The following is a 13,092-nucleotide window of genomic DNA, read 5'->3' as shown; positions in this document are numbered from 1 at the left end:
GAGACTGTGTACCTCTAGAAGCCCTCCCCCCCCAAATTCCTTTCTCAGTCTATCCATCACATGCTGCCTTCCTAATGAGACTTTCGTTTTCCTAATCTCCCTCCCATTACCCGCCATTCCGCCGCTCCCATTCTCTCCAGCATGCTCACCTTTTTCCACCCTACCTTTTCCTTAGGCTCCTCCAACCCTTGGCTGAGCTTTTCAGCCTTCCATCAGTTCTTCAGAATCCCCTCTTCTAAACACTCCAGGTATCCTCTGCATCCCCCTTCGGCCTCTCCATCCCTCGTCAATTCCTCTTACTCCTCCTGCCTCCCAATTAGAACAGGGCACCCCCAATAAATCTCACCCCTTCCAACACTTCTTACAGCTCCCTAACTTCTTTCATTCGCACCCCTACTCATCCTTGCACTCCCATGCCCCAGTCTCACACCCATTTCTTTCCTCTGCCCCTCTCATTTTCCAAGTCTCCCAGGTCCCCCCACTACTCTTCAGACTCCACATCCCTTTCTTAGTGCCCCTACTCCATCTTCAGACTTTCAGAATCTCCATCCCCTTTAGGACTCCCCCAACCCCAATCTTCTTCAGACCGTTCTGCACTCCCAAATAACCCCCTCCATCTTCGAGCTCCTCTTCAGGCTCCCCCAACCATCAATTCCATTCTGGTCCACAAATTCCAGAATCCCCCATTTCTCTCCGCACCTCCAACCACCCTCTCACCCTTCCATTCCACCTCAGACCCCAATTCCATTTTAGAAGTCTCCATGCATCTCGGTTTTCCCCAATTCCCCGCCCAAACCCTCCAATTCCTTCATCGGGCTCTCTGATTTTTGTGGGGTTTTTTGTTTTTTAAGGCTTCCATATTCCCTACACGGCCGCCAATTATTTTTTCAAACTCCCCATTCTTTGGCCAAGTTCTACAATTCCTTCTCAGGACTACAAACCCCTTCCCAGTCCCGCCAATTCCTTCTCATGACCCCCGACTCCCATCACAGACCCTCCAATTCCCTCTCGAGACCTCCAATCCTCTTCCCGGGCCCCAACCTCCCTCGGAAGCCCCCCTTCAGCCCGTCCGGCCCGCGGGCCGCGCACCTTGCGCTGCTGCTTCTCCCAGGCCGGGTCCAGCAGCAGGTCCCGGTCCCAGTCGTCCTCCTGGGCCATGTAGTCGCCCATGCTTCCCCCGCCGCCGGCGCCATTGCCCCCGCTGTTAGGGCCGTACTGGTACGACTGGTTCGCCGCGTGGTAGTCCACCATTCCGCCGCCTCTCGCTCGCCCACCAGCCCGTCCGCTCCCGCCGCAGCTCCCGCCCCTCTGCCCGAGCCTCCTCCGCCGCCGCCGCCGCCGCCGCTTCAGCTGCTTTAGCCCGCCCTCCCCCAGCGCCTGCGCACTGCCCGCCGCGCCTGCGCACCGCGCCGCCGCCGCCGCCCTCCCGCGCGCGCGCGCCTCCTAACCAGAAAGGCGCCGGGACCCGCCTCGGGGAACCCGGCGCCTGCGCAGAGTCCATTTCCCCCACCACCTCTTCAGCTCATGTACGAGCCGCGTCCCCTCTCCCGCGTGAGCGCGCCCGTTCTCTGCGTGTGGGCGGGGCCAGATCATGAATGATTCATAAGGCGGGGTCTCGCCATCAAGCCTTAACCTGCCCAGGCCTGGAATGTGTATTCCCATTCAGCAACACAAATTCAGCAAATATTTATTAAACGCCGACTGTGTGCCAGATCATGTTTTACGCATTGGCACTAAACAAGATAGACAGAAATCCCTGCCCTCGTGGAACTACCTTCTAGTGAAGGAAGATAACAAAATCTTTGGAAATACAGCCCAAGGTTTGATAAATGTTATGGAGAAAAATTAAGCATGAGCTGGAATGCCAAACAGTAGTCAGGGTAGGCTTTGCAGAAAAGGAGGACATTTGAACACAGACCTGAAGGATTCACAAAATGGACACAAGAGTTAGGTAGATTGGAATAAATAATGGCTGAGCAGGAAGGTAAAGGAGTTTGGGGACTTGTCTGTCTTCATTCATTCAACAAACATTTACTGAGCACCTGTGGTGTGCCAGGCATTGCGCTGGCCATAGAGTGCTGAGCATGACAAGCATGATTAGTTGTCAAGCGGCTCACATGGTGGGGGGGGCAACAATAAGTAAGCAAATTAATACAGATAAATGACATTGCCACATTCATAGGCTTCTCAAATTTAAATAGCCAAAGCTAAGCTTCCGATCTTCCCAAACCTGATCATCCCACAGTCCATTTCAATTAATGGCGCCTCCATCCTTCCAGCTGTGTGGGCAATAAGCCTTGCAATCAATCCTTGCCTCCTCTTTGTCTTTGCACCCCACATCCAGGTTCAGGAAATTCTGTCAGTTCCATCTCAAAAGTATATACAGGGGGTGCAGTCAGTTAGGCAACCAACTCTTGGTTTCCACTCAGGTCGCTTGGGTTGTGATCTCAGAGTTGTGAGATCAAGCCCCACGTGGGACTCCACATTCGACGACGTGGAGTCTGCTTAAGACTCTCTCCCTCTCCCTCTGCCCCTCCCCACCAGACTTGCTTTCTCTCTGTCAAATAAATAAATAAATCTTAAGAAAAAAATAAAAAGTATATACAGAATCCACCCATTTCCTCCTGCCTCCATGGCCCCACCCTAGTCCTATCCACCCTTGCCCTGTCTTCACCTGGACGGCTGCAGCAGGCTCCTTACCATCTCCCTGCTCCCCTTCCCATCCCTCCACCCCACTCTCTTTCCCACAAGAAGCCCGAGGGAGCCTGTGAATACCTGAGTCAAATCTCTCACCTAAGTCTCTCACTCCTCTGCTCAGAACCCCTCCTTGGTGCAATACTGAGTAGGAGTCAAAGTCAAAGAAAGGAGGAAAGGCTAAAGAAGGACTCTTCTCTGCCCTGGCCCAGCCCAGCCCCGCTTTTGAAACAAGACACTCCTGGGGGTGCCTGGGTGGCTCAGTCGTTAAGCATCCGCCTTTAGCTCAGGTCATGATCCCAGGGTTCTGGGATCAAGCCCTGCATCAGGCTCCCTGCTCAGCGGGAAGCCTGCTTCTCCCTCTCACATTCCCCCTACTTGTGTTCCCTCTCGCTGTCTCTCCGTCAAATAAATAAAATCTTTAAAAACAAAAACAAAACAAGACACTGCTGGAGCTTCAGCCAGACCCCCAAGGTCTTCCCCATCCTGTCCCCATTTCCCCTCCCACTTCACCTCCCTCTTCCCCTCTCAGTCTCTGAGCTCCTGCCACACAGCTGACTTCCTCCTCACTGTTCTTCAAACACACCTGGCACCTTCCAGCCTCAGGGCCTTTGCACTGGGTGATACCTTGTTACCGCTGCCTGGAACACTTACCCCACATACTGGATCCCCAAAGCTTCAACAGCCTCCTCCACTGCAGGTCTGCAAAAATATCCCCTCTTCAGTGAGACCTTCCCTGACCACCTTGGTTAAAATAGCATCTACACCTTCCCTCCTTTATTTTTTCCAGAGTACTGATCACCATTTAGCATACTACATGATTGGCTTGTGGTTCATCTGTCTCTTTCCCAAGAATGTCAGGCCGTGAGCGTGGGGATCTTTGGTCACCGCCGTTTCCCTAGTCTCTGAAGCAGTGTCTGGCACAAGATAGCCACTTAATATATCTTGGGTGAATGAATAGATGGACTTAAAACCATGATGAGGAGTTTGAATTTTATTGGAAATGCAATGGGAAGTTCAGGGAGGACCCTAAGCAGGAGGAGGGCTGGGATTGCTGTTTACAGGATCCAGCAGCCACAGGAGGGGAACAGACTGTAGGTGGAGTGAACGCATGGAGACCAGCCAGGGGGCTGCCACAATGGTCCAGGTGAGCATGGTCAGGACCAGGGTCTGGAGGAGGAGAGAGCTGTGGAGGACGAGCAGTGGAAGCATTTGGAAAAATGGAGCTGACAGGACTGACTGTCGTGAATTGGATGGGGGGAGGGGGTGGCCATGAGAATGAAGGAAGAATCCAGACTTAAGACGGCTCCCAAGGGTTGGACCTGAGCGACCCGGGAGTGCGAACTTGATTGGAGTCAGGAAAAGGAAGAAGGTAAGGGTTGGAGGTAGACTAGAGCAGGACCTGGCCCAGTGTGAACGGAGAGGATTGTGTCACAGTCAACCTTCGGGGCTGAGGATGAGAAGACACGGCTCCTCCAGGTATGGGAGCTCATGGATTTCTCCCCACCTCTTTCAAAAAAGCACTGGAAGGGATCCGATGGCACACAAAGGAAAGGGACAAGGCCTGGGCACCTCCCATTTTCCCAGGGGATGCCGGGACCTGGCCAAAGATCCAAGAGCGCTGGCTGTGACCTGGAGAACCAAACCAGGACTTTTGTGCTGGTCCTAGTTGGCAGGGAGAGCCACTGGGGCTATGGGCCATCAGCCCCACCCTGCCTGCTCCCAATGGACACTGAAAAGCCTTCTAGAGGAAGGGCTCAGATGAAGTGGATGGCCCCAGTCAGTGAGGTTTAAAGGCTCCCTTTATTTATAAATGTTACGTGTGACATTTTGGTTTTTTTAAATAAGCTCTATGTCCAATGCAGGACTTGAACTCATGACCCCAAGATCAAGATGCTCTACCAGCTGAGCCAGCCAGGCGCCCCTGTTGTATTCCATTGCTAATTCTAGTTAGTGAAACGAACCAAACAGGGCTATGTCCTCCTAGGGTGGGAACGTGAACAGATACCGCGGTGTCGAGAGGGGACTATGGAAGCAACTGAAATAAGCCCGAGAGAGCAAGACCGGCAGCAAACATATCGTCTCTTACTACAGGCCAGACTATGTTCAGCTCTTCAAATGCATGAACTCACAGCAACCACTTAAGTGGGTGCTCTCCCCAGCTGGGAAACTGAGGCACAGGGAGGTCAACCAATGTGCCTAAGGGTCGCTAGGCTGGGGTTTGAAAGCAGGCAGGCTTTCTCTATAGCCAGGTCTCTTAGCTGCTCGAAGGATCCTCCCAGAGCAAAAGCAGTAGGCTAAGAAGGAAAAGCTGTGGTTTTCCAAAGAGGTCAAGGTCATTTCCTCTTCCCTGCAGAGCAGCCAGTCAGTTGTGCGGGTTGTATCTACATGAAGGCACCTGCCGACTGGGGTGAGTGGGAGTCCTCACGCAGAGGGGGTGCCTTTTGACTTACACGATCTAATAGCGTCCCAGTATTCTCTCCTACGCCCCTCTCCCACCCCCTAGGGCTGGCTCCCAAGTTTCGAGCCACAGAGGCACCTTTTGTCCCCAGGACTTGGGCACACCCTGCTTCCTGGCTCCTGCTCAGGTCTGGAACCCAGGGCAAAGGGTGTCCCGCCCTGCCCTGGCTCCCAGTGTCCTCAAAAGAATGGTGGGTGTGAATGCAAGCGGACAAGGGAGGACCAGGAAGCGGGGGACAGCCCAGGCACCGCCACTGCCCTCTCCGGAGGCCAAGCTCAGGCGTAATGGCTCACGAGAATGAAACGCTTCCTCAGTGACAGCTGCGGGGCTACGCTAAGGGCTGGACATCTACGATGGCATCTCTTTTCCTCCACTTTCCCCCAAAGGCAGTCGCTGTTGTCGCTACCCCTTCTTCCTGCACACACCGGGCTCAGAGGGGAAGACACTTGCCCAAGGTCACTCTGCCAGGCTCGAGTCCTTCCTGTGTAAGACTGGGGTAACCAACCCAGCTACAGAGCAAGTAGCACTGGCCAGGTGCAGGCTGAGACTTGTGGATGGGGGGAGGGAATGGCCTAGCTAAAAATCCCAATTTTCCTGTAGTCTCTCCAAGCAGAATGGTGAGGACTAGTTCACAACCTTGGGGACAAACAATTCTGAGTCTGAAATTAACAACCCCCGTTTTCTAAGAGCCAGGAACAGGTTAGGCCCTGATGAGACCTTTACTGGCAAGAGCTCTTGGAATCCTCCACAAATGACAAGGGTGGGTCATTGTCCCCTTTCCACCGATGAGGAAACTGAGGAACAGAGGCAGAGTCACCAAGCCAAGGACACACAGCAATGGGCTGAGCAGGAGCCAGGATAGGAGGCGGACTGAATCCTCTCTCATTCACTCCTCCAGCCTCTGTGGGGCCAAAAGGCAAAGGTGGTGCCTCCCCTCACCAGGAACCCACTCCTGTTCACCTAGGTGTTTGAGAAGGCAGAAGAGCCCCGGCCACACCCAGCTGCAGGGCAGGACTCCTACATCTGATTCATTCACATCCCCCTCCTTGCTGACTCATGGCTGCCGGCTCCCTACTGGTGACCTGGCAGGTCCCGAAGGTGGGGGTGGAAGGTCGGTTGCTGGGGCGGGACAGGGGAGGAAGGAGGAGGGAGGCCCTAGGCAGCAGGGAGGTGGCTCCCGCACAGAGTGGGCAGAGGCCTGCTCCCAGGCTCCCCCTGGTGGGCGAGGGGCAGAGGCAGGAAGCCAATGAGCGGGAGACAACAGGAGTTAAGCCAACAACTCTTTATTCAGCGCCTGCCGAGTTACTGGGAGGAGGCCATGATGCTGGACACACCTGTTGAGAACGGAAGACGGGAGCAGGTCAACAGGGCAAGAATGGGAGACCAACCTCCAGCCACCAGCTATGGCACCCACAATTCTTTAGGGGGCGCAGATCACAAACCGCTTCTGGGCCCTGGTCACCTTCACAAAGACAGTTTGGTGGGTTTTTTTTTTTTTTTTTTTTTAAGTAATCTCTGTGCCCAACATGGGGCTTGAACTCACGACCCCAAGAATAAGAGTCGCACTCTCTACGGACTGAGCCAGCCAGGCGCCCCACAAAGGCAGTAGGGGGCGGTAGTTAAGAATCTCCACCCCCGAGCAAGGAGGCCTGCATCCGGTACCAGGTGGGTGACCTCAGGCAAGTTCGTGAACAGCAGCTTCCCCACCTGCACGAAGCATGGACCTGACATGCTCAGAACAATGCTCGGCACCATGAGCTCCTGGTTCTTCTCACTGCCGCCACAGCAACATTTTCTGTGTGCTGTCTGCAAGACATGCTGAGCGCCAGCCTTGCAGCTCCTCACCGGAGAGCCCTTTCCTGCAGTGACTTCTCACCCAGAACCCGAACACAGGGGGCACCTCTCACTTAGAGCGAGGGTCCACAGGCCCCACGTGCCGAGATGAGGGCCCACTGAGTCTTGATCCTCAGTTCAGCACCAAATGAGCTAGTCTGTAGTGAGAAACCACGCTGTACCAAGACACACCTTTAAAACCCCAGGATCAGACTCAAGGGATGGGGTGGGGGGTAGAGGAGGCCCATGGCGCAAGGGAGCAGCCGATCCCTGGGTTCTGACTCACTCTCCGACACACGCACGGTGTGGTGAGGGCCTGGCCACACTGCTGTTCTGCTCCCTTCACCGAGGGGCCAGGGGGGCTGCGGTCGGTTAGCGTGCGTGCAACAGTGCCAAGCACGGCCCACGCGGCTCTTTGCTCCGCTCCGTGCTCTACACGGCCGTCTCACTCTGCCCTCACTCCTCCACGTACGTATTAGGATACTGTCCACTTACAGTAACGGCCCCTACCGTACGGGGCTCACGTGAGGACCAAACCACCTGCTAAGCGTCAGGAACTACACAGTAATTGTCATAATGAGTGCTGCCGGGATCCCCACTTATTGGATGAGAAAACTGAGGCAGAGAGGTAAGATCACTTGCCCCGAGTGGCAGAGCTAAGAAACCGAGACCCGGGATCCCCGTCCCACTACCCGAGTCCAGAACCCGCACTTTCTGGCGTTCCTTCGGATGCCAGGGCCGAGGCGCCATCTCCAAGGACAGACTGCCAACAGGCCGGAGCCCCCGGGAGTCCCAGGGAGGGACCCCCCCCCCCCACCATTCCTCCCTGGGCAGGCAGCCCCATGAGAGAAGTCAGTGGACTCCAACAGATGCAAAGATTCTGGCCCTGAACCAGACCACAGCTACCCAAGTCCTTTGGGGCCCCAGCCCCGGTCTGTCGAGGGGCAGCTCCTTAGACCCATAGTCTGCAGCCTCGGGCCAGCACTCACTGTCGAAGTCGATCTTCTCCACGATGTTCTTGGGCTTGATGCTCTCCTCCTGGCTACAGATGAAGATCTGGCCCGACTCATCAGCGCTCCAGCCGTACTTGCTCATCCACACCTTTAGCTGGCTGTCTGCAGGTGACACGGGCCATGCAGGGGCTCAGTCATCCGCTCCCCCAGGACCACAGCCAAAGGCCGGGGCGCCCTCCCGGCCCAACTGCCTCAGCAGCCACCATATCTCCTGCAGCTGCACTTGCTTGCGTTTCTACGGTTCATTCTCCAAACGGCAGCCAGAGGGAGCCTGTCGGCTTTCCCACCCTTACATCACAGGGCCTCTGTCTCCCCTTCTTTCATTTCTACCCCTCTTTTCTCTCCCAGAGCAAATCTCAGTTTCCAACAACAGTGGTGTGCTTCCTTCCCTGCTTTTCCGCAGAACTTTGAAATGATTTTAAAATTATGTCCTATCACGAACCATAAGCCCAGAGCCTCAGCTGGGAATTTCTTTGCAGGCTGTTTTGGCTCTTAAAAAACCTGCCAGGGAGGACGTACGGCCAGAAAACGTCCTGCTACTTGAAGTAATTCTTTTGTGGGACTATTAGCAATTTGATAAATTCATCCGCTTCTCTTTGGATTCAACTCTAAGAGTTGTTTGATCCCTTTTTGACTTAATCTCACTTTTAAATATACAAAACATCTACCTGATGTAAAGCACTTAGTGTAGCCCGATACAGTGTCCAATAAGTTAGCTTCTGCTAACACACACACAACCAGATCAAAAGGCAAAACTACCCAAATAAGGTACTCAGACAAGTCTCACCCCCAACCCACCGCTCTCCCTCCCTGTGCTCACACCCCACCTCCCAAGGAGTAACCATTTTCCTTAGCTTTATTTTTCTTCCTGTTTCTTTTTGCAAAAAGGAGCCAATACACAAACATTTTTCTTTTCTTTCTTTCTGGAAAAATTTTTTATTTTTATTTATTTACTTATTTTTATTCATTTGACAGAGAGACACAGCGAGAGAGGGAACACAAGCAGGCGGAGCGGGAGAGGGAGAAGCAGGCTTCCCGCGGAGCAGGGAGCCCGACGTGGGGCTTGATCCCAGGACCCTGGGATCATGACCTGAGCCGAAGGCAGACGCTTAATGACTGAGCCACCCAGGTGCCCCTTATTTATTTATTTTTAAGCATGGAGTCCAACGCAGGGCCTGAACTCATGACCCTGATATCAAGAACTAAGCTGAGATCAAGAGTGGAATGCTTAGGGCGCCTGGGTGGCTCAGTCGGTTAAGCATCTGCCTTCGGCTCAGGTCATGATCCCAGGGTCCTGGGATCGAGTCCCTCATTTGGCTCCCTGCTCTGCAGGGAGCCTCCTTCTCCCTCTCCTCCCTGCTCATGTTCTCATTATATCTCTGTCTCTCTCTCAAATAAATAATAAGTAAAATATAAAAAGGAAAAAAAAAAAAAGTCAGACACTTAATTGACTGAGCCACCCAGGTGCCCCTGGAAGAATCTTTTAAAAAACACAAATCTGCTCATGTCCCTCCCTGCTCAGAACCCCCGTGGCTCCAGCTCACTCAGGACAAAGGACTATGTCCTCAGGAAGCCCCATGGTATCTGAAGATGTCCCTCCCACCGCCACTTCTCTGCCCCTCGGCTCCGCCCCTCACTCACTGTGCTCCCACCAGGTACCTTGGCTGCTCTGTGAACAAGACAGGCGCAACCCTGCCTCAACACCCTCTGGTTTCCTTGGCCTTCAGTGCCTGTCTCCACTGAGGCACTAGTCACCTCAGCCCGGTGAGCTGTCTTGTGTGAGTTCACGCTAGACTTGTACTTCTCATTTTGTTATCTAAGTTTTGCTACTGCCATGAGAAGAAATCTGAGCCACTCTGTTTCCTTCACTGCTGAGTCCTCGAGGCCTAGAATAGTCTGGTACAGAGAAAGCATTCAAATAACTTATGCAGAATACAATAAACGAATACCATAGCAACTCCCCCAAGGAGGGGTATGTTTTATTTATGTTCCTTACTCCCTCAATAACAAGCAGGGCTGGACCTTCAACAACGACTTGCTGAAGCAGGGATGGGTCCATCTGAGGAGCTGGCCGAGGCCCACGGCCCCTGACCATCCCAACCTCCTTGATTGGCACCAGGAACCCAGAGAGGCCTTACCCGTCAGATCCCCGAGCATCTCAGCCAGCAGCCAGCGATCAATGTGCTGATAGGTGATGCCCACAACGTGGCAGATAACTGCAGAGATGAGGAACGAAGATGGTAAAGGGCCACCCTCAGGACCTTGCTGCCACTCCCTATCCCCTTCCCCCTGGGAAACCCAGGTACCGAGACGGACTTACATTTTCGGACAGAGTCTTCAAAGCCGGTTATACCTTCCAGGAGGTCCATGTTTTCATCCAGGGCTTGCTATGAGGGCAATGACAACGTTCACAATAATGTAACTTCAAGAATGTTATTGTTAATGAAATTAGCAACAGAAGCTACGACTTGGGCATCCACCTCACATGCCAACTTTCTTCTCTGTGCAACCCTGTAACGTAAGTCACTATTTTCTGCCCATTTTTGGAGATGAAAAAAACAAGGCTCAGAGCAGCTAAGTGACTTGCCCCAAATCGCAGAGCTGGGGGTTGAACCAGGCAGGCAGAAATCACAGACCCAAAGAGGGAACAGAGACAGATTAGCTAATTGCACTCACCCATCGGAGAAAAGGCCAAGTGTCCCATAAGACGTTCTCCCCCTCAGCCCTTCGCTCCAGCCGCAGGGGCCTCCTTGCTGCTCCTCAGACACACCGAGCACCCGCCCACCTTAAGGTCTTTGAGCTGGCTGGTGCTGGGTCTCGAACTCTCCTTCCCCATGGCTGGCACCCCTACGCCCTTCAGGCTTTTGTCCAAAAATCACCTTCCCAGCAAGGGCTCCTTCCAACATTAGTGTGGGAAATGAGGAACCCCCAAGGACAATGCAGAGGATGTACAGGAGAGTAACTGTCCTGGGAGCCAAACGATAAAAGGATTTGAGGGAGCAGTGTGCAGCCCCCATCAGAGGTGGGTTTCATCGTGCGTGCAGACGGGCACACGTATACATGTGGGAGACCAGGGCGGTAGAAGGCTGGTCACAAAAGCCTGAATGGAACGAACACAGCAGCTTCAAGTGAGCAGGGAGAGGAGGAGAAACTGAGCACAGGCAACCCTGCCCACGAGCGGGGTAACCAAGGGCCCTGCTCCGCCTGACCCCGAGGGTTTCCCGGGGATGCGAGACTTTCCTCTCCATGGGGAACAGAGAAAGAGGGCAGGAGGCAGACGTGGTGGGGCACGTGGAAGTTCAGGGAGAGTTCTCTCCTGCAGGCGAGAACGAACTACAGGGTGGACGTGGTCTCCTCTGACAGAAACAACCGGGGAAGGCAGGCCCTGCTGCTACAAGAGGAGGGAGGAGCGCCGAGGGGGCGAGGGGCAAGGGGAACAGCGTGCCAGCCGGGGGGCGGCCTGAGATGGGAGGAGGGACGACACCCCGACTGAAACAGAAAAGCGTTCAGTCGGCCGACAGCAGATGCCGAGGCTGAGGGCAGTCACGCATGGGAGTTCTGCTTTGGCTACTTCGGTCTTCCCACAAAACAAGGCGGAGGAGCGGGTGTTGAGAAGAGGAGGGAAGGAGAGGGGGCGAGAAGGCGTGAAGAGCTGGGAGTGGGTGGTGAGCCCCTGGGCCAGGAGGGGATGCACACTGCGGGGCTGATGGGCCTCCCTCTGGCCACTCGCAGTGTCCGGTGCAGACTCCCGCTGACAGCAGAAGCATAACGGAGGGCCCGGGCTACTGGTCAGGCCTAAGCACACCAGGCTGGAGCCCTCCCAGGGGTGAGCCGGGAAGCTGGGAGGAAGTGGTCGGAGGTGGGGGGTGGAAACGTCGGACACTGGCAGAGAAGGGAGCAATGCTGCTTAAGGTAGGGACTGGGGGGCGGCTCCCCAGTTTCCCGGGGCATCAGGGACATCTGCGATAACTGCTTTGGATCCCACCACCTGCACCGCACTCACACCGATGAGACTCGGATGGCCCGAGTCAAGGATCAGTTTCGTTTTGTTTTTTAAACTCCTCGACGGTCCAATGTGCTGAGAGCTGATCTAGGGCATGACTGGGAGGGAGGGGCCGAGGTCACGTGGAGGACAAGAGATGGAGGCACCCCAAGGTCGGGGTGGTGGAAAGACCACTGGTCTGGCTTTGCAAGCAACTGAGAGCGACAGAAGTAGCAGTGAGTGGGGGTGAACAGGAGCTTGGTTACTCACGAAAGGAGGCGAGGCTGTCAGGGGCTGAGACCAACAGAGTGGGGCAGGAAGTGCCAACACCCGGGCTTCAGGACTGAGGGGTTTTGTGGGGGAGAGATGGGCCTGGGGATGACGGTGAGGAGGACCCTGGCAGAAGTGGAGGGTGTGGATCCAGTTCGAGCAAGAAAGGGAAGGAGCATCCAGAGGATGGAGGACTTTGGCAGGAAGGTCAGACGTGGGTGCGTGCACACGTGCCCCGGCCTGGGGACACAAGGGACAACGTGGGAGTCCTGGCTCAGTGCGAGGATGATGAGTCCACGCGGTCACCCACGCAAAGCCCTGAGCACAGGATCGCCCGTGGTTATACAAGCAGACAGCAAATGTGAGTGGTTGTTCCTTTTAGCAGCCTGTCCCGCCTCGGCCCAGCGGCCCAGCCGCCCACCCTGGCCCTGGAGCCAAGTTACCCAGAAGGCCTGGAAGTGGCAGGTCTCCAACAGGTCTCCGAGGTACAAAATCTGTCGGATTGGCCGTTCTTCTTGCTAAGAGGAGGAAGTGTTAAGGGAAAACAGCCCTGAACCCACCTTCTGTTCACCGTAGCATGCTTAAGGCAACAGGTGATCCGGCAATGGAGACACAAAGCCAAAACCTGGCCTGTCCACACTCTGGGGTCGAGTCAACTCTTAGAGACCTCACGTGGAGATGCAACAAGACATGCTGGAAGGTGAAAAAGCAAAATGCAGACCAACATGCATAAGAGGCCACCATCTGGATGGGGGGGCTGGTGTGTGTGCACGCGCGCGTATGGGTGGGGACACACACACCTGTACTCAGGGTATCTCTGGAAAGGTACCTGAGAACAG

At 54.7% G+C, this 13,092-nt stretch overlaps 2 protein-coding genes across 8 annotated transcripts in view; both read right to left on the bottom strand.

The window, feature by feature from the left end:
* The window catches only part of ACTN4 (actinin alpha 4), a 70,854-nt gene extending 69,471 nt beyond the window's left edge, over window positions 1-1,383 (bottom strand). For all 6 annotated transcript variants that reach the window (XM_006739378.3, XM_006739379.3, XM_006739381.3 and 3 more), the window contains exon 1: window positions 1,090-1,383. In XM_006739378.3, the coding sequence (XP_006739441.1) occupies window positions 1,090-1,251 (162 nt within the window). In that variant the 5' untranslated portion in view covers window positions 1,252-1,383. The remainder of the gene's footprint in view (window positions 1-1,089) is intronic.
* Window positions 1-13,092, bottom strand: part of EIF3K (eukaryotic translation initiation factor 3 subunit K) — a 142,212-nt gene that overhangs the window by 125,096 nt on the left and 4,024 nt on the right. The window contains exons 4-8 of one of the 2 annotated variants that reach the window (XM_031034585.2): window positions 12,697-12,771; window positions 10,322-10,388; window positions 10,140-10,217; window positions 7,978-8,103; window positions 6,423-6,489 (exon numbers count right to left, since the gene is read on the bottom strand). In XM_031034585.2, the coding sequence (XP_030890445.1) occupies window positions 6,458-6,489; window positions 7,978-8,103; window positions 10,140-10,217; window positions 10,322-10,388; window positions 12,697-12,771 (378 nt within the window). In that variant the 3' untranslated portion in view covers window positions 6,423-6,457. Of the gene's footprint in view, window positions 1-6,422; window positions 6,490-7,977; window positions 8,104-10,139; window positions 10,218-10,321; window positions 10,389-12,696; window positions 12,772-13,092 lie in introns of those variants that run through there. The other variant, XM_081806858.1, reaches the window with a different exon arrangement.

Source organism: Leptonychotes weddellii, chromosome 16 (assembly GCF_054177405.1).
Source record: "Leptonychotes weddellii isolate Sample4059 chromosome 16, ASM5417740v2, whole genome shotgun sequence".
Taxonomy (NCBI): domain Eukaryota; kingdom Metazoa; phylum Chordata; class Mammalia; order Carnivora; family Phocidae; genus Leptonychotes; species Leptonychotes weddellii.
This window is presented reverse-complemented; position numbering and strand designations above follow the sequence as displayed.